This window comes from Rousettus aegyptiacus, unplaced genomic scaffold, assembly GCF_014176215.1.
Source record: "Rousettus aegyptiacus isolate mRouAeg1 unplaced genomic scaffold, mRouAeg1.p scaffold_m13_p_12, whole genome shotgun sequence".
NCBI classification, from domain to species: Eukaryota; Metazoa; Chordata; class Mammalia; order Chiroptera; family Pteropodidae; genus Rousettus; species Rousettus aegyptiacus.
In genome coordinates, this window is record NW_023416287.1 from 87,520,921 (window position 1) to 87,547,573 (window position 26,653).

The following is a 26,653-nucleotide window of genomic DNA, read 5'->3' on the forward strand; positions in this document are numbered from 1 at the left end:
AAAGTACAGAGTTAGGTTCTCGTGAGCCTCTAGTTACAACATTTCTGTGAACCGATCAACACATAACCTTGTTTTATGTGTGTTTCTGTGTAAAGACACCTTGTTTAATGTATACCTATATGTAGTTGGTCATCGACATTGAACTCACAGCCAGTGGTACTGTAACTCATGCCTTAACGAGGCTGAACTAACACATTTTCCCCCCGAGGCAAGTCACAGTTGTCTTGTGCCTAGGGACACTGGACAGCGCTTCAGCACTACACTCGGGGACCATTTTAAGCAGCAAAAGCACCAAGAAAAAGCACAAAAGTACAAAATATGGCTCTAAATAGACTGCAGAATGGGCACTTATTTACAGTATGAGAGCTGAAAGAAGGCAAAGCATTGCCCTGTTCAGCTTTAGTTAGGATGAGGCAAACGAGGGTACCCAACTTTTTTGCTCCTCTTCTCATGTCCACAGATGACCATCAACAAATAAATGTTAGCAAGTCATCACAAATACAGAATCCAGACATAATGGAGATGAACTGTATCTACTTTAGCAAGTATGCATGCGTCTTATTTTGGAGCACTGCATGAGCAGTTTAACATTTAGTTATTAGGCAACAAATTCTCCCAAATAAACCAGTGGAAAAGTGAATCGATAATGATGAAGATAAATTATCAGTTAGATCATTTACAAGGCAAGAATAGCAATAGCAGAAGATTCTAAAATGCTGTATAAATCCAGTTGGTAAAGTGTTCCTTGATGTAATGACCGTGGACTGCAGGTCAAACGTACTATAAGAATATAAGTCTTAGGTAGCACGTCGCTGTGTCTGCTGTGGAGACACTGCTCACGGCCTGCCAAGGAGCTTAGAACTTAACGTGTTGTCTGATAACAAATGTCATGAAGTTTTGGTAGCATCTTTTGACTCCTTCTTATCACTAAATCCTTGTTTGCTGTGTGTTCATTGTTTTAATGTTGTCCTTGCCTTTCCATATGCTGTTTCGTATTTAGTGTCCTTGTAAGCCATCCCAAGTCCCTTTTGGAACAAGGTATTCAGTAGATGTACAGGTGGAGAAATGCATAGATTAAGGGAATTGATCTTGTGTCTTTTCATGATATTTTGAGCAACTACAATTTAATTACTAGCTTTTGGGTTGATTTTCAGTTAACTAGAATTTGGTTAATTTATTGCAACAATCCACTTGCAAAGCAATGCAGTTAAACTATGATTTGACTGAATCTAATCTATTGTATCTAACAATTTTAATGAAATAATTATTAGAGGACTGTGATATGTACAAAACAAGCATGTGTGTCATAATATATGTCATTTAAATATATACATATTTATGTTGGGTAATTCTCAGACTAAAGGGACAAATATAACATATACTTCTCTCTACAGAGAGCATGAAAATTGGATCATTTCCTTAAAATATGCCAACAATCTGGTAGACAAGATTATATACTATGTTTAGTGCAGTTTAGTAAAAATATGTTTGGTTAAAGTAATGGCATGAAATTCATTAATTCATCATTGAGGCAAATGCTGGCCATTTAAAAAACACATTCTCTAACTCAGAATACTTATTTGTAGAAAATACATTAACAGTAAATTCTTAACCAGCATTCCAAGACATCTTTGCCCACTGCAGAAAATATCATAAAATACATAGAAAATCTAAAATCCTTGGAAAAATAACCAAATGATAACAATGAAAAAATATCTAATAGGGTTTAGGGAGCTTAATAAGTATTTTCCAGTGACATTAGTTTTAGAATTTATCATCTACATCATGGAGTATTCATTAATTTTATCCTGATTTTGGTACTGTCTAAACAAGAAAAACATGAAAATTATAGTTAAGTGTATCAATTTAGAAGGACGGTTATTTCCTACACAAGGAGACAAAATGAAGATTACAACAAAATTAAACTTTTAAATGCTATAAGAAATAAAGTTTTTCGTCCTAAATAGAGCAACAGATTTTTCAGAACAACGTATTAGAGTAAGATACTGAACAGTCACATTAAAATGCGTTAGAAATAATTATAGTATCTATCGCTGCTCCATGCTTCTCCTGCATTGGTGTGCAGACTCTCTGGTTCCCTGGCCGCAGAGATATTACCTGGTATAAAGTAAATGGTAGTCGTTAATGTGAGGTAAAGCTCCCCGTTAATATGGTTATAACATGAATCAGTAAAGGTGACATTTTCAGTCTAACACTTAACACATATTCAGGCTTGTGTTTCTACAGTAAATGTACCTGATCAGATAATGGAGATTAATGAGGAAGTACTTTTCCAGCTAAACATTTCGATATGACACATAACATTTCAGGAGCATACCTAGTGTTGAAAAGAGTGATGACCGCAAAAAGATGAATTTTGTGGGCCCTGAAGTTTCATAAAGAAAACATAGAAATATTGCTTTTGGACATTTTGCAAAGTTGAGATCGCACTGCTAACCTGACCACCTCCCCGTAGTCCCTGGGTCTTACAAATGGCCCACACCAGTGCAGGCACTGAATCCTGAATCCTCAGCCGTGCTGGCTTCCAAGTAAATGGACCTCAGCATGGCCAAGCATGCCTCTTTACCGAAAATGCTTAATCGGAAATGTTAATATAAGGTCCGTGAAGTGGATGGTTTCTTGTTCAAAATGGTCATGTACAAGGATAGCTTTCAGGGCTGATAACTCCTTTGGTTTCATGCCAACCAGTGAAAACCCATCACCTCTGACATAACTGTCATGTGTTTTTACCAAAACAAATTAAGGATCATTATCATAAGCAACATGCAGGTTGAAAGTCATGCATGAAATACTTAAAAACAATTTGATAAAAATAGATATTTTTGATTTTAGCAGAAATTTGATATGTATGGATGTATGTGCACGTGAATGTGAGTATATAGAAAGATAGTGCTTTTCTTGCAAAGCATTCCATGTGATTAATGTTTTTAATTTATTGAATTCCGCAGCATACACTTAGGTGCTCATAGGTCTGGGGTGGGGCTTGCCGATGCTTCGCTTTGGGGGAGGTGGTTGCTGGCTCTTCTGCATCGTTTCTGTTGCTGCCGCTACCGCTGCTGGACCCGGTGTTGGTGTTAATTTAGTGTAACGGAACAAGAATTAATTTGCCATTCATTCCACAAGATACACCAGCAGTTTTCTTACAAACATGAGGATGGCGCGTAATTATCAGATATACGTAACATATTTTAAGGAATTCTTATTCTAAATTTCAAGGATTTGGGCTAAATGAGCAGGGTATGAAAAGAATGAAAAGAATGGAATTAGAACTGCTTTAGCTTTGAATTCTGTACCATGAAGGACTAGACAGACCGTCCAGATAGATCAAGCCTGGAACAACAGGGTAATGAGATGAGGCGGAGCCGTAATCACCTGCTTACTGGACTTACTCCTCTGGGACGAGCAATTTGAGGGAGTCTGTGTCTTTCACTTTTGCATTCTCAGCGCTGAACAGATGGTCTGGCATAAGTATTTGTTAAACATATTACACAGATGACTATAGCTAAGAAACTACACTTTCCAAGTAGATGGGAGACTAACAGGGCTGTGCACCCAGGAGCTAGAGATGGGGAATACATTTACCAAATAAGTGAGTACAATTCAAGGCAACAGAAGTAACCAGTTAGTGTGAAGAATGGAGAAGGGTAAATCACATTTACTTTTTAGCGAGGTAGACCTTAGTAAAATAAAAGTACTGAAATCTTGCCTTAAAATATTGAGCCAGAGAAAAGGCAGATATTAGCTATTAGCATTTTTGTTTTCTACAGTATTTTTTACTGAACTCTGTCCTTCATTTGGACAGTCTAAAAACAAGCTCATATGGTCAGGCATTGATCAAGTTTCATCAAATGAACAATGTGTTAAACTGTCTGGGATATGGCCGGTTATGTGTATAACTTGCTTTAAAACCAAGGGAGTTTTCAGCCCCGACTGGTCATCCTGACTGGCAGTTAATTCGGTAAACATTTGTTAAGTACTAACAATGCATCCTTTAAAATATTTGAAATGCACAGATGTTTTTACTTATTTGTGTTAAACCACATAACAAATTTTACATTACTAGCTCAAATTATCAGACAGGTTTAAAGACCAAATCTTCAAACAGGAAACCACTTAGATCACTGAAATAGCTAGTTCTGAGTGCTTTAATCTGTACATCCTAAATAACACATGCAAAATCTGAATTAATAAAGGGGTGAAGGGGAGATGAGGGCAGGGGAGGAAGAAAGAAATGGAGAGAGAAGAGAAAGAGAGATAAAATACGACCTGTTACATGATGTCTAAAGCTCATTTTGGTAGCTATAAGCCATGCCGTGTGGTATGAGCAGGTACGTTTACAGATAACCGCTTGTTCATAGGGACCATTTTCCTGTCTGTTCAATGAATGCAAACGGTTGGGCTTCTAGCAGCTCACCGTTCCCTAAAGTCACCACTTCACTGACCAGAGGGCCCTTTCTGATGATGCCACTTGCCAGACATCTGTGTAACCCAGAGAATAACACAGTGCAGGCTCTAACGTGTCCCTGATGGGAAGGAAAAGAAGCAGCGTTAAAGCTGCTCTCAGCTGGAAGTCACCAGGCCGCGAGCCAGTTAGCGACAAAGTTTGCAGTAAGACTACAGTTCTGCTTTTGTCAACTTTGGATTTTACCTGTAGCTAACACAGTTTACGTGGTGGAAAACCAAACTTACGAGTTAAAGAAGTACAGAAAAGAAGAACTTCATGGTCCGTAATGGTCCTGTAAGAAGTCATGTCGTCATGAATATTTTCCAAGACATGGATTAGTTTAGTCTTTGATCAAATATTTATGAAGTACATGGGCTGTACACCATGTGGCCGTGGATTGGGGAAATAAATATGCAAAGAAAAGATCCTTGTCCTTCCTGTAGGTCACAACATAATGAGGAAACATACAAATAACCTCAGTGTCGTCTGATAGTGGACTTTATAAATAATGCAGTGTAGATCAGGAGAGAGTGCAAGAATGAGCCTTGGGAGAGCGGGCGCGTCTTTGAAGAGGAGGTAATATTTCAGCTGAGCCTTGAAGGGTGAGAGAGCAGTCCCTAATGAATGGGACAAGAGAAAAAGATAGTCTCGTCCCAGAGGAATGGCTTACGCAAAGGCGCGGAGACGTGAGAAAATACAGTTTGTGTAGGAGTCTGTAAGTGATCCCGACGGCCAGAGAATAAGGCAAAAGAGCATAGGCAGCCATGAATCAAGAGGCGCATGGTGCAAGTTTAGCACACTTTAAGGAATCTTTTATTTATTTCACCTTTTTATTTGTTGGTACATTTGACAAATGATTTTGAGCCTATTTGAATTTAAGAAAGACCAACTCTGCTAGCGTCAGGGGTTTTACACTGAAGGGGCCCTACTTGAGGCAGAAGGTCAGTGCAGCGATGGTTACGTATTCCAGGCGGGAGGCGGCGGGGTCTGCACTGCGGTAATGGGCGTGCGGATTAAAAGGCCGAGATGCGAACGAGTGATTTTCACAGTGGGGTAGTTATGAGATTTTTTTACAATTAAATGTGGAGTTGAGAATGTTGGGGGGTGTACGCAGGAGGAGGGAAGAGGGGTTCTCTGTCTTATTCACTGTTGTCCGTACAGCACCAGCAAAAGGACCTTTCACATAGGAAATAATATAGAATGATGATGAATTCGATGTTTCTGACTCGAGACAGGAAATATCGGATTAAACTGCAGTTTGGTAGTGTTGAAACTGAAGTTGCCTGAGGCATATCCACGTAAAGATACTTGTTAATGAAACACTCAGATCCCTAGGTAAAGGAGATAAGTGAGAAAAACAACTTATTGAACCTGGTTGATGGTGAAGTATGTAGGATTTGAGGACTCAGTGAAGAATTGACTTCTAAGCTTGGTCATTAACAGGGCCCACTAGGGGGTAGGGAGGGCAGATATGGGTACAATACACCGATTTTTAAGTTTCTTCCTTCTTCACTCACATTTTCTGTTTAATCAGGTAGTCAGAAAAACTTTTTCTTTTTTAAAGTGAATTAAATCTTAGTAACCTTTGTAAAAAAAAAAAAAAACTGTTGTTATGGACTATTTATGAAAGGTAATAGATTAAGTGAAAATACACCTAAATCATGGAGTACATACTATGAGTCACTGTACACGTAGATTATTTACACACCTTGAACAGAAGAAAATTTATTTACAAAAGGGCTTTTAGAAACATGAAAAAATGTTTAAAGATTGCATTAACATTCTCCCTTATGAAGCAGCTATCCTATACATTTGTAAAATGTTTTCAGGAAGATCTCATCTAAAAATTATGAAGAACACTTCTTTTAGTCTCTCTGGTTATCATCTCCATTGGAAACAAAACATCTATGAGTGTGTATGTATATACACGTACTATATGTCTTTTCACATACAGATGTGTATATTTATATATATATTTGTATGCATATAGTTGTGTTCTGTGTCACATTGGTCGGCCTTTAGCACACATACATGCATACAATTAGTAAAATGTTTTGGTCTGAGACCCTTCTTTCTGCATAGTATTTATCAAGTAGCACTAACAAAATAAGAACTATTTAGTGTTTTGTAGTTTGTAAGCCATGTTTTTCACATTCTCTCACTTGAGTCTTTACAAAACCTTCTGAGGCTGGGAGAAACATGATTAGCACTATACAATTTCTATACGTGAGAACGTTAAGGCTGAGAGAGTCGTATATGTAGCTAATCAACGCTAGAGCCGACCCTTGGCCCCAGAATTGTGACCGCAGACCATGCTCTCCTTCCCACTGTTAGTCACTGTCTTTTTAGACCGATGCCAGACACTTCACTAGAATTCTTAGGGCCCATGTTAAATGACACAAAATATAATATTAATTTGATGTTCACTCTGGGATTCTGTCCAACACAGCCTGTCACTAGTTTTATAATTAGTTTAGAATACGACACAGTTATTGGGAAAACAAATTCAAGTCAACTAGTCTGGATTCCATCTGCTGTATAGTTCCACGTGCAGGTCCCTCCAACTCTCCTCATCCTTCATCTGTTTCTCTTTGGCCTTTTTTTCTTTTAAAATTGATATCGCTGGCTTTTAATGAAATGACATTCGACTAAAAAACCTTTCTCTGTTTAGGACGCTGGTGTGTTGATATCGTACTTAGATATTGAGTTTTGAAAACTACGTGAACTATTCATCTTATGGTAGTGTGTTAAATATTTTTCTTAAGATTCCCTGGAGCCGGCGTTCTATGCATTAAAGAACAGACCCTTAGGAGTTCTAGCTGCAGTCCGTGGGGCCTCAGAATGTCTGCTGCAGCGAATGCTCTCAAGAGTGGCAAAATATACGGAGGGCGCCTTAGAGAGTCTGGAAGAGAGAAGAGAAGGGAGAGGGAGGGTCTCCTGGTGTCCGTACTCCAGCACGGTGAACAGATGGGTCCTCTAGGGCTCAAAAGGAAGTCAGTATCTGTTGAGTTTACGTGTGTAAATAATCAAATACCTAAACCCTGGCAACTCTCGTCATCCCCCCTCAGAGGCGCGCACTGTTCCACCCTAGGGCTGTGTGTAGTTGTTTTATACTTTAATTTTCTTGCTTTATATTAAAAAAAAAAAATGTGTGTGGGAGACTATGTGAATCCTCTTCTTAAGATACTAAGCACACGGGCAATGTTGATTCGTAGAATACCGTTCCCAGGTTTTCCCCTCCAGCGGCCGCAGAGTTGCTCTGCAATGCTACAGGCCTGCGATCTGCAAGGCAGCAGCAAACGCTCTTCACGGTTTCCATTGCCCCCGGGTTTCCAGCAGCCCTGTGACCCGGGCAGACCGATTCAGTCCGGCCTGCGTCCGGACTCAGCTCTTTACTCATTTCCATGAGAAGTCCAGTCACACCAAGCATTTTGCAACATTAAACAAACAAACAAAACCATGATTAAAGTACGTGAGGCCGCGGAGGGTGCCATGCAACCCTCCACTTAACATCTCTCATCTGATGGTCCAGACGAGCCCCGCCTGGTAGAGTCGAATGGCTTTTCTGCTTCCTCCACGGAGCCTCCAGCTTCTGGCTTCTGTTTTATTTGCGCTGAGGGGCTTGGTAATTATCTTTTCTAACTTGAGTGTTTGTGAGGAGGGGGTGGGTGTCTCCATCTCACGAAGTTTATGAGACATTTCTTCTACATAGACGACATTAGAGAAAGTCTACTGAATATACTTATTTCCATTTCATTACAAAACAGAAACATTTTTTTTTGCTGCACGAAGAGCCTGCATAACAGCATTATTATTACAGCCCAGTCCGTAGATCAGAGCTCCAAGTATAGGTAAGATTTTTTTTTTTTATTAACGGTGGTAACTATAAATTGCTTGCGACATCTCATACACTGTCCTCATCAGCAAAGTATACTGTCAGTCAGTGCAATTGCAATGGAGACTTGATTTTGTAAAGAAAATAAGAATAAAATCATCTTAAAAGATGTTCTGGAGAGAACGGATGAATGGTACTACAAAACACAGTGCTGTCGTTTACCGAAGCCGTTGACATCATCTTTCTTCGAGCCGCATATAATAATCAATGTTTCATGTGCTCTTTTCACTTTTACCCGGCTGCCTTGATTTTCATGTTTGACAAATGAAAAATACGGATAATTCTGATATGGAAATCTGATGGATTTGACTATAGAAAGCCTCAGGCAATGTGTTCTTGCTTTGCAAAGCCTGTTTCATTCCAGGACAGAAGAAGGAATGCAGAAGAAAAATGTAGGAGAATTAGAAGAGGGAAATAGGAGATGAGATTCTAAAATAAACAGCACATTTTTTCCATTATAAGATGCATTTTTTTCACATTTTCCCCTCAGAACTTAGAAGACTTGGTACAATCGATGACATCTTTAAATTGTCATGTACGTGTTTCTTCTTCTTTTGTGGTAGAATAAGTGATTCTCGTCTCCGTGGTTATTGAGCTTGTACCGTTGGAGACATTGAGGCCTAAGCGGGTCTTTGATATGGAAAGTCGTAGGGAGCCATCCACAGGCTTGAGCTAGGGAGCATTGAAGTCATTGTGTTGTGGTAAGATGCCTATGCCAATCACATAGCACCGTGTGTTCGGGGTGTTAAGGGAGCGGGGGGCGGGGGTCAGTTAAGAGTCTGCACGTTTTTTGTAAAGTATAAATCGCTGTGCTGTTAACGTATGTGAGGACTAATGAGATCCTGATTCAGGGCTGTGATGGGCAAAGTGGTGACAAAATGACAGAGTTGCCAAGCTATCACGGCGGGACACTGGGGGTTGGCAGCTGATCGGGGACGGGGACGGAAGGAGGGCAAGGCGGGATCCGAAACAGAAACTCGAACATTCAGTAGCTATAAATTCATGTTTCGCCTTACCGACGGTTGGATTTTTCATATTGGGAGGAGGAAGGGATGCAAGGATCCAAGCCTTTTCAGGTCATTCGTCTCTTCCGGGAGGAGGCGGGGCGGGGGCAGCATGGTGCCAGTAAAACGAGTTGACTACAGACCCCCTTAGCGGCGAGATCTAGATTCAAGTCTGTAATGTTACTGCACGAGATCGGTCAAGGTCCTAAACCCCGTTAGATCCTAGTTTTCTAGAGTGTAGTATTGTTAGGCCAGTAACGCCTACCACAGAAGTTTGGTAGGAGAATGGGAGTCCCCTTTTCCATGGTGTCTGGCAGATAATTACACTCTATAAATATTAGCTCTCGCTATTAGCTGTTTAAATAAGAAGATTGTACATGAAGCAGGGCAGATGAAAGTCGGGATCACAGGTACATGGCAAAGAAGTATAAGGTTACAGAAGGGAACAGACGAGCTACATTTTTTAATGGGAGCGACGGGGTTTGAGTTAGACTGGACCAAGCCTGCAGGAAAATTTTGTCGTAACCGTATCATGATTAAAATGGCCCCATTTCAGGTTGCATTGCAGCCCAGAATCAACTCCTAATTGTTTGATGTCTGGCATGCGACGACTTGTGCCTGTCCTGTTATGGGAATCTTTTCTTTACTGAATCATAAGTAATGTAAAAGAAAGGGGATTCAGTTGGCACTCTTTTTATTATTTACTTTATTTTTCCCCCCTTTGGTCCACAGTAAGGGAAGTTTTAGTTAATAGAAGCAGCATAGAAAACAAAGGGGTGGGAACACCCTCCCCAAATGATGCCCCCCAGGAATGTTTCTATGTATTCATACCCCTGGGAACCAGGAAATCATTCTCCTCCCGGTATCGCTTCGAGGAGTTTGGGGTAGTTCAGATGTAAATAGGATAATACATCTAAGCCTTGTATGTAACACGACAGGACAAAATACAGGGAAAATGTATAACGCTGTAAATCTCAGGGAAAGAGAGGACAGATGGCTTTTCTTAGTGTATGTGGTTGTGAAACTAATGAATGTGTGTGTAAGATAAAAATCAGATAAATTATAGGTAAGTACTGTTAATAATATTTCCTTTTAAATAAGTGACCTTATCCTGACAGTTGTGTTTAGGTAGCTAGTTATTTTGATGTACCCTTTAAAGATTCCTTGTGTACGTTCTTGACATATATTTTAAAATCAAATGCTAATTACTTCTTCTGGATTATTTAACCAAATTACTAGCTGCTATACATAGGGAAAACAGGTCTTCACTCCCAAGTACCCTGAGAAAAATGTCTTAATGCCTTTTTTTCACAAGTTTTACAAAACAGGACATTTTGAAATTATAGAAAAGAACCTTAGAAACTAAATCTATGGATTTTTCTGAGGTGGTAATCGTCCGGACATGTTCTGCAGTGCCCCTAACTTTCGCAAGGTGGCGTAACCACACAATTGCTATGTGAGGTTTTACAAAATGGTTTAATCCGAAGCATCATCATCCACCTAAAACTCAGCTCCCAATGTCCTGTGCAGTTCCTGGAATGACCCGTTTATATCAGGAGTCTGGACGGAGGATGACCGTTCACCCACGGTTCTTCGGAGGGGATACATAGAGGATTGGGATAAAAGGGGCCTTGAAGACCCCCTAGTCCGATGAACAAACTGAAATCCGAGAAGGTGCCCAACATTAGGGCAGCGTCTTGGCGCTCGACCCAGGTCCCCACCTCCCCACCCCCACAGTTCTTGTCCTACTTCACGTTGCTTAATACAGATGGGAATTGGTTCCAGCGTTATTCTGAGTCACTTTCGCAGCTGGGATTGTGCTGCCGGAAAGCTCGTCGTATTCATCTTGCATCTCAGCTCGTGGATTAATGGAGAGCACAGCGCTCATGTCTGATGCTCAGAAGGAGGGACAGAGAGTCATCCTATGAAATAAATGCGGCTTCTAAGGGAGAACAACTCAGAGAACTTACCGGATTTTTCGGGTTAGGCGGAATTTCATCAGACAGGACTTCGCAGGGCACTGTGTCACGCCGCGGAGTCACGGCGTCAGCCCGGGCGTGGCCACCTCCGTCCAGCCGGTGCTGGCGGCGCCTTCTGTGATAGCAGGCCGGCCTGTACGCAGAGTCCCTTACACACCAGTCCAGGCCGGTCTCTCCCAGGAAGACCGAGGACGCCTCTCCAGAGCTGGCAGCTCGCGCGCTGGTGGAGGACGTCGTTCCTCATGTCACCCCGTCCTCTACCTTGCTCTGTCCCTGCCCATCCCTCCCCTCGACTCTCTGTTTCTTCCATAGCGCCCACATCGCATCACCTTTGGTGAGAGGAGCTCTAATCCTTAGGGCACCGGGCTGGGATGCAGAGCGCGGGACGCCGAAGTCGCCGTGGCCGCAGTGGGCGCCACACGGGCTGGGGGGGAGGGGTTTGGTTTTCCTCGTCTATTTCTAAATATTTTGCTTCAGAGGAGGAAACGTGCGTCGTCCCGATTTCTTACACCTGCTGTATTTTAGATGAGACGGTTCCATCCCCCACAGAGGCCTCGGCATGTGAAATGGGTTTTTATTTTCATTTAGGAAGCTTTTGTGTTTATTGAACTTCTGCCAGACATTTTTTTTTTTTGTGGTTTGTTTTTGAAATTCGTATCTTTGTAGCAAAGGATTGCCTAAACTCTGCAGACATACTTCTCCCCCCCCCCTTTTTTTTAATCTAGTTAATAAGCCTTTTTTTCTCCTCTGCCTTTAACATGGAAGGACATTTCCCTCGGCTTCTCTTGCGTTCCTGTTCTCCCTTTAGGCAGCAGTTCTTACATGGGGTGCATAATAGTATGACCTGAAGAGCTTTTAAGAATAAAAAAGCCTGAGCCCATGGACACATATTCTGTTTGAAATATTTCATAGTAGGCGAGGGCATCGCCCCACCCGAGAGAATACGAGGCACTCGCTCTGGGCGTGGAAAACGGGGGAGGAGCGGGTCGTGTGAGGAGAAACGCGTACAGATTTGGCCCCGGGCTCCCCGAGGTAAGGCCATTTCGTTTCTTTCTCTTCCCAGATGAAAAACACCCCAGCGGAGCCTTTTCCCTCTTGCGATTGGTTCATTTGCCATGTGAAGTTTCTAGAAGCTAAAGCATTTGGGAGCATGGAAAAAAAGAAAGAGTATGTCAGGTGGAGACTGGAAAAAGCCACATGGCACTCTGCCCAGGGCTGTGTGTTGTATGAATTTTGCCGCCCTGCGGCTCTGCCTCAGCTACCAGTACTTCGGATCTGCAAAATCTCTCACCAGATTATGTAAATGTGTCCCTTACTGTCCTGTGCCTCTGCAGGCGACATCCGGGTATGCATGAGGACAGGTGTGCAGAGAAAGCCAAGCTCTGCCACTCGGTACTTATTGAGATAGGTGTGGGTGTGTGTGTGTGTGTTTTGCAGGTCAGGTTCACAGGAAACAGGCTCCAAGACAGGGATTTGGCTGTAGGGAATTGGTCAGAGTGCCAGTTTTTGGAATCAGCACTTGGAAAGGAGAGCGGACTGGGGCGGGAAGGAGCCGAAGGGCGGTGCCGTTGCAGCCCGGACCCTGGCCAGCCTTTGGGGAGCTGCGGCCTCGAAGCCTCGTTAGAGTTATTTTGAATTAGGGGAGGGGGAGGAGCTTTAAAGCCCCCCATCAGCTTGTCATGGGATGTGGGGCAGCCCAGAGGGAAGTGTCACCTTTGGCTAAATGGCTCCATTTGCCATTTTACCAATTTGCCAAGCGTGGAAGTCCTCTCACCCGGATGTAGACTCCAAAATGATATTTGTTTGGTTTTAGCTATTATTGTTTGTGAATGCCGAAGGCAAGGCGAAGCAGCGCAGGGAATACTTCGCAGACTCACTGCGCGCTTGCCCTGCGCGATGTTTCCTGCAAGCTTCTTTGTTTTAAGGACACAGGACATATTGTGTTATGACCTCTACATTTAAAAATGACGTTCTTAGATAAAAAATTCGATGCCTATTCCTTCGTTATTGTTATTGGGTTCAACACCCATATAAATGACTCCGACAATGAGTAGGGCAGTTTCTGGGGCCTTCTCTTAGTTTCCCTGGACCTGGAGAGAGGGCACAGGGCGGTCCTCGGGCCGTGCCTCGCGTAGCATCGCTCTCTCTAGCCGTGCATTTTCTGCTCAGTCTCCACTTCCAAAGCAAGATCAAAGTTATGGTCCTGAGAAAAACCCTTAACCTTTCCAGAGGTTGGATTTTTAACTGCTTCCAATTCATTCCTTGGAGTTTAGGACTGAGGGGTGGGGAGCTGCACAGGGACCCCGAAGTAGAAAGCATGTCGTGCTCATAGTGACACCCACCCCGGAGGGCTTTCCATCAGGGAAAACCTGGCTCTAGGCCGCGTATGTCGTTTGGCTGTGGCCTGGGGACGGCTGCCGGAGAGGGGACGAGGTGAGTGCTGTGGCAGGGAGGTGTCGCGGCTGCGCGGGACTGGGCCTGCTTCTCTGACATGTCACTGAGTCCCTGATGAAGACGACGTCCCTGATTCCTGACGGCAAGCTCTGCGTGACCACGCCAGAGGCGCACACGTGGTGGGGCCTTTGCCAACAGAAGCACGGTCGCCCCCACCCCAGGAAGGCAGATAGCGCTGTGGAACCACTGCGTGCGACTTCAAGCGCGTGGTTAGGAAGGTGCCTTTTACAAAGTACTTCCAAACGCTTTGCTTCCTTTCATCCGCACTGAGCTTCAAGGCCGTTTGCAGATGCTGGTCTGTTACGGATGGAGAAAGTGGGGTCGGAGAGCGAAAAGGGAGGCGCAGCGAGGGCAGGGCGGAGATTCCGACTCCGTGTGTCCCTCCACTGCCTCGCTCTGCTCCCGAGGGAACCAAGGCGCCAGAGTGAATGTGGATCACCGCTGAACTAGTGCGCAGCTTTTTCTGAGAGTGAAGCCAGTCCGAGTGGTCCCTCCTTTCTCTTTCTTCGCTGTTAAAAAAGAGAATGAGATCGAGATTTTCTTGGCCATTTTAACCTTTCCTAAGCACTCCCTGAGTTTTATCCCTTTCCTGCATTACTCTACGTGTAATAACAAATACCTGTACTTCTTAAACCATGCATCTTCATCAGAGAGGCTTCATGATAAATTGTGTTCCATTACCCTGGACCATAGCGATAATTATAAATTAGGACTGCTTAAGGAAAAAAATGACTCATGCCCTTGTTTTCATGTGTAATATTTCTTCAGCAGCTTGATAATTACATGGTATCCAGTGGCATGTGGAAAATACCTATTAAACAACATAATGAGAAAAGAAAACTTGCGCGTAAGGTATATACTCAAGCGGTTTTATTTTTGCCAATTATTGTTTAAATCTACCCTCCATTCTTATGATTTTAACTTCATAAAAGTTTAGCAGGAGTAAATTCTGCATAGTTCTGACAACCTATAATATATTGTTATACTTTAAAAGCTGAGGAATCTATAAGAAGTAAACCCATGGTAAAAAATGCACCTGAGTAATCCTTTGCTAGTATTCACCACAAATCATTCTCAGACTTATTAACATGCTTGCTCAAAAGAATGTATGATATTTATCACTCAACCAACATCACTCCATTTTTGTACACAGATGTAGTAGCAGTATTCACTTTTATTTATATAATAATGGGTTTTGCATTTTTCTTATTCAAATGTTCACTACAAAGAAAAACTGAGTGTAAAACTGGAGCTATTTCCGTCTTCATCATACATAGGTTGGTGAAAATCACAGCTTTTTGTTTCATTTTTTTAACGTCAGCGCTTTCATGATAGACTTTATCTGTTTCCCAATAGTTTCATCTTATGTCTAGATTTGTCCTTTTTCATGACATGAAAACGTAGTGTGTTTTCAAAGGCAAAAATATTTCAAAGTACAATCCTGATATTATAGTCATTTATGAGTCACGTTCTACTGTATCGTCTGTAATAGTTGCCACAGTTGTTCAAGTGTAGAAATTTTTATCTCCAGCTTATGGATGAGGAGACTAAGAGTCAGAGTAAAGACCAGATTTCAGTAAGATCACATAATGAGTAGAGTTTAAGATGTTCTTAGACAAGAAAGAAAGTCGATCAATATATTTAATAGATTTTTTTTTTAACCTCAGTCTTTGCGAAATTGAAGAATATTCTCCATTTTGGGGGGCTTTTGTTTTTTAAGCAGATGGGTTGAAAATATTGGACTCAGTAGTTCATATCAGGCCCCAGTTGATAAAATACTTGTAAGAAAATGGTCAGAAATGCAGTACAATGGTTCTTTTTTAGTTTTGCTCTTTACAGTCTTAAAAAAATAATAATAATGATGGCTAAAAAACTAATCAAGTACATGGAGATTCTGCCATACGAGGGCATCCAAGCATCTATGAAACCCTCCTGGAGGGAGGGGAGGGGTAGAGAGAGGGAGGGAGGAAGGGAAGGACTGAGAGGTGTGTGTGTGTGTGTGTGTGTGTGTGTGTGTGTGTGTGTGTGTGTTCGTTCATTCTACTGTGTACGACTTACGTGCAGGTACAAACTGTGCGCTAGGGTTGTGGTATCTGTGCTCCATCTTGGCAATTCGAAGCACTGGGGAGAACTTACTAGAGATACAGGGAAATTTTTTTGTTTGTTTTCTTTTTGCCTAATGCTGTTAAAACTTGAGAGAAAGCGAAATAAAACAGGTGTGACTTTTACACAGTGGATTATACATTGCTAAATTTAATACAACGGTTTGTTTATTGTGAATGTGAAGGACGGTGATAAAAAGAACCCAGCCCTTCAGGAGTTTATAGATTTAAGAAGGGGTTGGATGTGAAAACAGTGAAACCAGATTTCCAACACAGAGCAGAATTAAAAGCATTCTGTCATAGAAATTCCAACAACATGCCGTGGAAGAAAGCGGGATTGTTAAGACTTCAGTAAAAGGCAAGTCACATTAAGCCGAGCTGGGTGTCAGTTGGTGGCAGGATGATGAAAAACGTGTCTTGAAAAGGGTGGAAATGCTCGCCGCACTCAGGCGGTGGCAACAGTCGGCCTCTGGAGCAGAGAATACACTCCGAGATGCAGAAGAGAGAGGCCAGGGAGACAGCAAACAGCCATGTGGGGACCCGTGCTTCGAATTCGGGGTTAAATTCATCATCCAGGGGAGGCAATTAAATCTATTTGACGAGAGGTGTGATATAATTCAACGTATGTTTTTAGGGAGATGATTTCTGACAAGCACTCTGACAGCTTACATGATGCGAGTTATTGGAGGTGGAGTATAACTGGGGGGTTTGGAATAGTCCAAGTGAAAGATTTTAAGGTTCCAAATCAGGATTATTGTTCAGATAGAGAGGCCGAAAGGACAGAGTTGGCATTTTGGTGATGATGACATGTATTCTATCAAGCAGGGAACGAGGGAGCCATAACGCACTGTTAGGCGTATTTCAGGGCACCTGTAAAGTGCGCTTTGCATTCCTGGCCTGTGTAGATTATGAAGAATCCAACCGTTTGATACGTTTTACATTGTTACCATACACAGCGCTGACATAGTGACTTCTGAGTCACATAATGATTGTATCTCCTTCCCTGGTCTTTCTTTCCCCTTGTGAGCTCGACTCAGCCCAGGGATCTGTGCCCCTCCCTCTGCTCATTTGCAATAATAACGATAATTATAATGATGATGATGATGTTTTAAATACTTACTCAGGAGTCACAACAAATATTTTGAAAAGGATTTAGAAACTCGGGCAGTAAAGGTGAGTTGTGTCTAATGATTAATGAGCCTAAATTTTGTTGTTATTTAGATGAATCGCAAGATGTTTACCAGGGTATATGCAAGTGAAATAGACATAGCATTGTGAGTTGTACTTTGGCCCAAATAGAGTGTGAGTATTTAGTTTTGATTGCATTGTGTTCTTCATTTATTGTTTATCAATTCATTTATTATGTTGTGGGACCTTAGAATGGTTTGTTTGTTTGTTTGTTTGTTTGTTTTTCTGCCTGGCTAGAGGTTTTCAGTGCACAAAGAATGCATGCACACGCATGTGTGTGCAGGCTTGTGCCTACAGAGACACACGTGTCACCTTAAGAGTGCCGGCCATTCAGTAAGTCTACACTTTGCTAAGCACACTTTTTCAGAACAGGACAGTAGTTTTTCACCAACAGCAAGAGTTTCACTCAGCCTATTAAGACTGGCATAGTGCACATGGGCTCACGGATGAAATGTCTGAATGCATCTGATAATTATGTATCCACTTAAACGTTTCAAAGTTGATCATCCACCTTTAACTGCAGATGCTTATTCTAACCTTGCAAGGACACAGAGCTTAGACTGAGAGCAATTTTCTGTTTTTGAATTTTGGCGATGATTACGAGCCTAGTGATGGTCCAAGTTGGGAGAAAAGTGTCAGAGATGTAGTACATCTCAAGGGCTCCTGAAACAGATATGCGTGTGTGCACGTTTGTGTGTGTGCATGCGTGTGCATGTGTGGGGGGGAGGAATGTAGAAGGGGAGGAGTCTGATCCTTGCATAATTGGAGATGCCACGAACACAGCTATTAGTTGACAGGAATTAGTTCAATGGACCATAAGGGCTGGTTCTACACATGGGAGTTTCTGGTAAGATCTACAGAGACAGCAAACCTCTGATTAGGAACAAGACCTGTGCATTACTTAGGTATTTCTGGGCCGCGAGTTCATCCCTGCCCGTGGTCGTGTGGCGACACTCCTAAGCCTTCGAGGTACAGATGAGGGCAAGGAGGGGTAGTGGGGAGAAAAGTGTATGGGGGACCTCGAGGTGGCAGCAGCTGGAAAACAACTTATTTTCCTCCATCATCTGCCTTCGTCTGAGGACTCAAGTTTTTTGCTGTGTCGTTGAGGGTGGTCGTGTTTGTCGCTGTTGCACGAGGCCAGGAAAGGACCCTTCTGGGAAGCAGGCCATTAACCGTGCTGATGAGAACCACCAAAGCCCTGAGTTTCTTTAAGATTTGGGGAGCGGTCAGGAGGGGGTGGGCAGCGTGTACCCTCTTTCCCGGCCTTCTGGTCAGCAGGTTGTGGCATCCCCGCCTCACAGGACAGCTGCTCGTCCCCCAGAGGGAGGACCCCATCGTAGGAGGCGGAGGCCGGGCTTCCGCCAGCCTGCCTGGTCCGCTGTGCCGGTGCGGCCGGCAGGGCACCCAGCCTCACTCTACTTCAGCTCCCTCATCTGCTTCGAGGGATTATAAGGTCAGCCATGATGAGCATGGAAGGCGTTACTGTGTAGAGAACAAATAACAAGACTCTAAACATGAGTTTTCATAGAGTAAATCCACACGTAGGAAGCACACAGTCATGCAAACTGAATCAATCTCTTTTTTTTTCGTCTTAAATTAGAGATATCTATGCAATCGTAACCCTGAGAATGACTTAAGAAAATTAAATAAGTCACCACATTTCAAGAATACAGCTTCACGTGCTGTGGGTAAACATGCAGCACAGTGAGCCACTAGAAAATTCCACATGGGACAAATCTGAATCACAACCGTAGTAGAAATTTGTTTCTGTATTATTCCGTCCAGACTAAACACTGCAGAAACTCAGGGCTACATGAGGTACGTGAGTATTCCGAAGCAGCATATAAATACAGCCACTCCAGTGCAGCAGAAGAATCACTTCCAGAAACTAGTGCAAAAAGGGGGCACCCTCACCAGCCCCCGCGGAGGAACGACGCTGCCCCGGGCGCCCACTTTCCAAAGCACTTCTCCACGTTTTATATTTCCGGCACCTTGTCTTCTAAAAAATGCAAACGCAGTTCTGTAGGGCAGGGGAAAGGCTTGTTATTTGGTAAATTGTTTGTTTGTTTTTTTTTTCCCCCCATTCATGTTAATCGAAGTCCAGAATGATGGCAGTTACAGGGGATGAAGGATTTCCGAAACGACAGACGGAGTCCTGCATTTCTCAGGTTGGGAAGTTCAGGAAAATGTGTAATTATTTCTGAGTTTCCTCAGGTTCCTCTGTTTGACATAATGTGCTGGCATGTAGACGGGACAGCCCCAGATATGAAATGCAAATCAGGAGTCCTGCCCTGCCGCTGAGGCGGGGGTTAATCATGCAAATCGAATGCAGTTCTTGGTATTTCGAGAAAGGTTTTAGTCGAAGTCTCAGGCACATATTGATTTAAAATTCTGACTTCAGAGAACAGTGTAATTTTTTTTTTTTCAGCCCCACATTTTGAGGATTGTAGAACAGGATTGAAGACCGGTTTAGTGATGGACATCTCATCCATCCATATGTGATGAGCATGAAAAAGAGGGGAGTGGGGAGACGGGCACCCTTAAAGAAGGCGGTGATTTCTAAGCATGTTAAATACTACATCAGGTCTAAAGTTTCAGATGTTCTATAGCGAGTCCCTCTGCTTGGAATAAGATCAAATCAACCAATTATATGTTTACTGAATGTCTGCTCTGTTCAAAGAAGATGGCTAAACTGGCAAGGACAAACCAAATCAAAAATAACACTACAACAAATTCATAACTTTGGGAATGATGTAAAATACCTTTGGAGAGGAGACTGTTTACAGGAAGAAATGAAATTGTCTTGCTCACCAGCACAAGCTGACACAGTCTAATAGCCTTTCTGCTGTGCGCAGTAAGCATCAGCTTATCTTTCCAAGAACAATAAAATTTCATGTACTGCTGTGTGACATAAGAATTATTTGTACATATCTCCTTATCCCTGACTCTCTTGTAAGTTAATCTCATCTCACATGAATTTTTCACCAGCTTCACTCTGATGTTGATAAAGGAGATGGTTCCATCAAATACATCTTATCAGGCGAAGGGGCAAGTTCCATTTTCATTATTGATGAGAACACTGGGGACATTCATGCCACCAAGAGGCTGGATCGTGAGGAGCAGGCGTACTACACACTGCGAGCCCAGGCACTGGACAGGCTCACCAACAAGCCCGTGGAGCCCGAGTCTGAGTTCGTCATCAAGATTCAGGACATCAACGACAACGAGCCCAGATTCTTGGATGGCCCGTACACAGCCGGAGTTCCCGAGATGTCTCCTGTGGGTGAGTAAAGGACATACTACCTTTGCAGCGCCTGGTTCTAGGGGATTTATATTTAAAATGAAAGCATCGTAAGTCCTGAAAAAAATCACGTAACATTCGTGTAGCAATTGCTGACGGAAATGCTGGACACCTGTTAGGTGCCAGTAGCCAAATCCTATCATTCAAACACGTTACTTTATGGGAAATCGGGACATTGTTCCTTTTATACAGCTATCTCAATGTTTTCAAGAAATTACGTAGGTCTTACATTCCCTTTGCAATTTAATTTTTTTTTAATGATTAAAATGATGCCTAAGAAGTTCAAAAAAGTCCTTCCAGACACAGCCAGTGATGATCTCATACTCCTCTTTCTCCTGATAGTAGGATAACGATGCACTATTCTAAGCATCTCTCTGCGGCCAAGGTATTAGGCAGGTGCTCAGTGGCTTAGCCTGGCTCTCATTTGGATCCATCGGTCTGTTTGCTGTAGAATATTCTTGAACCCACAAATCTCCATCCACATGCCACCACTTATCTTTTAAAAAATGTCTCCAGGAACTAAAATGCGTGAAAATTTGTACTGAATTTAATGGTAAAGCGATCCTCATTTTGAGAGAGAGAAAAGAACGATAAAGGGCTGTTTTGCTCAAAGGGCCTTCGGCGTTGCCCCGTAAATGGAAAAACAGAAAGTAAAGTGCTTCTAGTATATACTTTATCTACATTAAATAATATTAAAGTCTGTTTTAAATTCCATATATTCAGGTAGCTTTGGAGTAGTTTTCATCCACTATATAATTTAAGTTTGGACATTCTTACAAACCAATAAAAGATTACAGCGCTGGAGTAGAGACCCAGTGATTTATGTGTTTATTTACTGTTGTTTTCAGTATTGAAGGAAGACATTTATTTAAAATAATAATTGAACTGGCATTTTAACTCTTAAGTGTTTACCCAGTGTGATTGGCTTTACTTTAAATAAAGACCATTTCAGTTATTCCAGCATTTAGTCGACACCTCTTCTATGCCGCAGAGACGTGGATTGTGTGTGCCCTTTGGGGAATTACAGTGTTGTGACCCCAGATTTCTGTCTCTTCCAGGTGGGGGAGGGAAAATGATCTGGGGCACCATGGCCCCTGCTGCTCAAGAAATCCCAAACGACAGCCTCTGGTTTGGGGGGTTTATAGTTAGAACGAAAGCATCACGGGTCCAGAGGAGTCGGGGCTTGCAGGGACAGCGTTTCCCTCTGGTTAGCCTCTGCAGGCATTCCTTTGAGCAAACCGGCTTCTTCATGCTCTGACAGTACCGTCCACGCCTCCAGAGTGTCTCTCATGTCGTCGCTTCACTGATGTAACAAACACGACCGTGGGGACAGCAGCAGCAACACTAAGAGTTTAGAGGAAAGAGCAGGAACATTGTCTTCTGCAAAGCAGAAGCATTGAAAAAACAAAAAAAAAGCAGGAAGTTTTGAAGAGTGCTTGAGCAGTTCAGGTCAACGCCATTGTTCTCGAGGGCATTCTGGATGCTCTCTGTCGACCTGCTAAGGTTTTTCGTTCCTACGTTGGACGTAAAAGTGCAGATTGCATTCATGAGAACTTTTCCTTTTAGAGGCTGAAGGAGGCACAGTAGCTTTGATTTCAACAATATCACCCTGATATCAAACATGGTTATCATGCTCATGTGACGTTATTTTAGACATTTGATTTATTCTGGTGTGTTTAGAACGTTTTAAAAAAATGATTTTCAAGTGTCTTTAGGATCTACTTGGCACTAATTGAGATCACTAGCTTAATATCAACATTCAAACGAAGAACAATGACCATCTACATAAAATATGTTATATGAATTTTTTAGGGAGCCATTCTTTATGAAAGTATCTAATTCTAACCCGGTTGTTACAATAGTCACTAAATGGTGTGGTATATACAACACAAGCTTCCACTGTTTAATTTAGGGCTATTTTGTTTTTGATGTGTCTACTAATTGTAAGATTTAAAACAATCATAAGCCCTTAGGGGATGGTTCATTCATTGCCAAAGAGCATAGGTAACTGTGAGAAATGCTAAGCTATTTGAGAATACGTGTGAGTGTGTACAGTAAATTAATAATCACTTCAGAAAATGGATAATATATACAACCAGTTTCCTGAAATATACTTTTCATCATTTGTTTGTTTAAAGTTCATTTCGAATGAAGTTGGAAGTCAGTATTGAAGCCTATCACCAGAATATTACTTGAAGACAGTGCATTATAGCGAATATAGAAACTATCAATGTCATCAATTCTAACATTTTCAAATAAATCAAAATTTAATTCTTAAAAAGATTTTCAAGTATACATCATCATTCATTATTTGGTCCTACAGGTATCCACAGGGCACATCCACCTAAGTCCATTAAAAAACAAACAAAAACAACTAAATCTTCAGAATTAAAAAAAAAAAAATGGCACCACGTACATTAGTTCACAATATCCATCCAATTTTAAAGAAAATGGAATCGATAAGGGAAATTACAGTGTGGAGAGGAGAACAGATCTGTAACAAAATAGAGATTAATAACTTATCGAAGGCATTTATAAAGGGAGGTCTGTGTAGGAATATAGCCGAAAGAGATGCCAGATTAAAATGCCATATTTTGAATAAATTATTAGAGCCAAACTTGAACCTTGGAAGAATACATTAAAAAGGGGATTTGTCTTATCCCCGTAAGAAAGGACGTACATGGCTTAGCATGTGCTCAAATACGTAAATGAAGCAAACATGAGTAGCTAATGTTTTTAGGATGATATTCTAAGTGGAAATAAAGAGAATAGAGTTCAGTGAATGCTTTCCATAGAGAATAGGTGAACATGTGGTAAAATGAAGAAGCAATATGACGTTCTGTCATGAAATGTGGAAAAACAACTAATTATGCAATTTAAAAAATTGCCATGTTTTTCCTCCTTTGGGGAGTTTGGTTTAAATTTTCATTTCATGCTTTTCCTTTAAATCAATTAGTAGAAACGAATGAAAAATAAAACTATTACTGAAGAGATAGGGTAGCCAATGAATACCTAGTTAAGTGTATTAATCCAATATTCTTTATTTAATTGCTGAAGTTTCTGCCTGGCTGTACTGAGCATCAGCAGTGAGATAGACCCCTCAGTAACTTGGGTGTCAAAATGCTGTTATTTGTCATGCTGCCTCCTGGTAAGCAAAGGAGACTTATAAAGACTGCTCTTGATAAAAACTTGTTACCTGACACTGATGGATGAGATGCCGAAAATTTGAATCCCATCCAGTTCTAAGTATATCCCGTTCTAACATGCATCATCAATCTTATATTTTTGCCAACCTATTTTCATACCCCTTAAATATTCCTGGGGGCTTAATTAGCATTTATCCTTTTTCTGGATGCGTGTTATATAAAAAATGCGATATCAAATTTTCATGTGCCTTGAAACAAGAAGGATGCAGAATTAAAAACGCATCTAAAGCAATCATCAGCATTTTGTGAGTTCTTATGTTCTGTAGCATTTGGAAGTCTTTAACTCATTGGTTTTTGGGTTGGCACATAGGGACCTCAGTGGTACAAGTGACAGCGACGGATGCTGACGATCCTACTTATGGCAACAGTGCCCGAGTGGTCTACAGTATCCTGCAAGGACAGCCGTACTTCTCAGTGGAACCTAAGACAGGTAAAAATTGACATGTGGCACCCCTTGTAAAGTGGTCATTTCTATCTTGGCATAGAATTAACATCAGCCGTTTTTACTCGATATACTTGGCGCTGGTAACATGTTCATGGTGTTTCTCTCAATATGTGTATTATGGTTATAAGTAGCATATTATTTATAGAGGCAATAGCACCCTTTAAGAGTATTTTAGTATATTAGTATTCCTACCTATAAAATATTTTATATTACAAAGTATTTCCCCTGCTATCTTGTGATTCTATAAGAAAATATTGATTATTCACTTTTCAGTTTTATTTTTGGTTTCTTTAGTTATTTCACATAGGAATTATATATAATAAAATTTAATTTTCAAGCAGAAATCTTCCCACCAGGCATTAAAATAGCTGGTAGGTTCAGCTTGTCCTTCCACAGGCTGGATTTCTCAGGGAAATTAGTTTAAAAATAACAAACAAGATGATCATCTGCTAAACCAAAAACTAAATTAAAGGACTATTTTTTAATTTTAGGGAAAAAAAAAATTTGAGTTGCAAGGCTGCCTGGATAGAATATGTGTGGTTCGGCTAGATGTTATGTTTGGCTTTCAAGCCGAAATAGTTTACATTAAGTTAGAGTACAATTGAGAGCACTGTTACTTTGGTTATGAATATTTTATCGATTTCATGTGTCTGGTTCTGTGTGTAGCAGGGAATGGGCAGGTGTGAAGATGAACGGCCGTGTGCCATGGAGCTGCTGCTTCATCATAAAAATCCAAAATGTTTCTATATGTTAATAATTTCACCTTTATCATGGAGAATTCTCCAAATAGCCAAGTTTGCAATTATGAATATTTGATAGTCCCTATGACCCTAAATGAATATTTTAATGTCTCTTGTCCTATTTTTCATATTTTTTTTTAAAAAAAGGCAACATTCATTCTCAAATCACTGTGGGGGATTAATGTTTTAAATGTCTTTTGAGAATGACAGTTGTAATCACGCATGAACAGAAAAGTAAATTTAATCTTAGCTCATCATTCATTAGAATTTCAGAGAGACTGCACTGAATATTTTAGACCAAGATAGTGGTAGAGTTTGGAAGCTCCCTGGAAAGCGTAATAGAGAAGAAACAGTTCTGACGAAGCGAGTATTGAAGAAGTGAAAGTATGCGCTGTGCAGTACGAATCCCGTGAACACAGGCGTGCTTGTCCTTGATCCAACGATAGGTCTGAGATACCTAAATTCAATCTGTACCCATCCCCTGATACACCTACCCTAGGCAGCCCCCAGAGACACTGACGTGTTTCCAGCCATTTACTCACAAATTATACACTTGAATTATATAACCTGTCTAAAAATAGCATTTACTCATGCCGAGGTTTAGATATTGTGCTGCTATTCATGATTGGCTTGCGATTTTAGCTTCGTTGAAAGATAATAGGTTTTTTTTTTTTTTTTTTTTGTAAGCCCGGTGTAGGTAAGGCCTCACTGATTGATTATCTGGGCAGTAGACTATCGTGTGGGATCACATCATTAGTACTTCAAACTTAATTTCATTTCAGATTCTCAAGGATCGTGCATTATAAAGATGAATAAAGTTCAATTTTGTTTTGTTTAGAGTTTTTAGTGCTGTAATCATTGGGGCTTCTCTTTCTATAGTCATTAGTGCAGAGCTGTTCTGGGAATATTTGTCCTCTCTGCTAATTCATAATATAAGAATGTACTTTTTGAAAAACATGTATTTTTCTGACAAAACGGGAAAATTTGCAGATCTTAAGAGCATGAAGACCGGTAAATTAAATTGGAATTAGACTTCTTTACTTGGTGTCAGCATGATTCTTATCTATGTGAGAAATAACATTATTTTACTTATCTCCGAATCTAATGGTTTTGAGAAGAAAGTAAAACTTTTGACAGGAAAAAAAAAATGCTGAAAAAAAGCTAAAGCAAGATTATGTAAACAACAACAACAAAAAAGGACCAAGAAATCACTGTTAGGTGCATCTCTATAAATGTGTTTGACTTCTAATTTTTTTTCTTTTAAAAAAGACAGTAGTAAGTTTATTCTTAGTAATAGGATAATATTAATGAAATCTGTTACTATTTATTAAGCATATATTATTAACCTAACATGGCTAAAAACTCCAAGCACATATTCCTTATGTAGCTTACTGGTGAAATGACCAGAGGGTAGCTGTATTTTCTCTCAATTTTTCCATTCACAAAACAAGACTGTGAGTAGCCGCAGAAACCAGGGTTGGCGGTTCACTTCCACAGCAAATAGAATGGCACTAGAAGCAAGATAATGCAGCGCTAAAAGGACTGCAGAGATTCCTATCACCTCTTCACAGAGTCCCCCAGTTTACTGAGAGACTGAAGATTAATGTGTTTATCTATTCTGGAAACCTGCAACAAATAATCTCATATTTTTATCAGTTTCGTATACAACAGGACAGCCTACCTAATTTGCAGTTCAAAATGAATATGCAGGTTTCTTCTTCTAAAAGTAATAGATTTCAAGAGGCCATCTGCATTACTTTGCTAACTATGCCATGCTTTTTCCTTTGGAAGAGTATTATTTATGGATCATTTATAGACAATTAGAGGTATGAAAAAAGTGAGTAACTTTGACTGCTGGATTTCTTTCCTAATAA

The 26,653-nt window shown here is 41.1% G+C and overlaps 1 protein-coding gene across 5 annotated transcripts in view; it reads left to right on the forward strand.

The window, feature by feature from the left end:
* Positions 1–26,653, forward strand: part of CDH7 (cadherin 7) — a 119,505-nt gene that overhangs the window by 30,510 nt on the left and 62,342 nt on the right. For all 5 annotated transcript variants that reach the window (XM_016156429.2, XM_016156462.2, XM_016156445.2 and 2 more), the window contains 2 exons: positions 20,076–20,370; positions 23,905–24,024. In XM_016156429.2, coding sequence (XP_016011915.2) covers positions 20,076–20,370; positions 23,905–24,024 — 415 coding nt within the window. The remainder of the gene's footprint in view (positions 1–20,075; positions 20,371–23,904; positions 24,025–26,653) is intronic.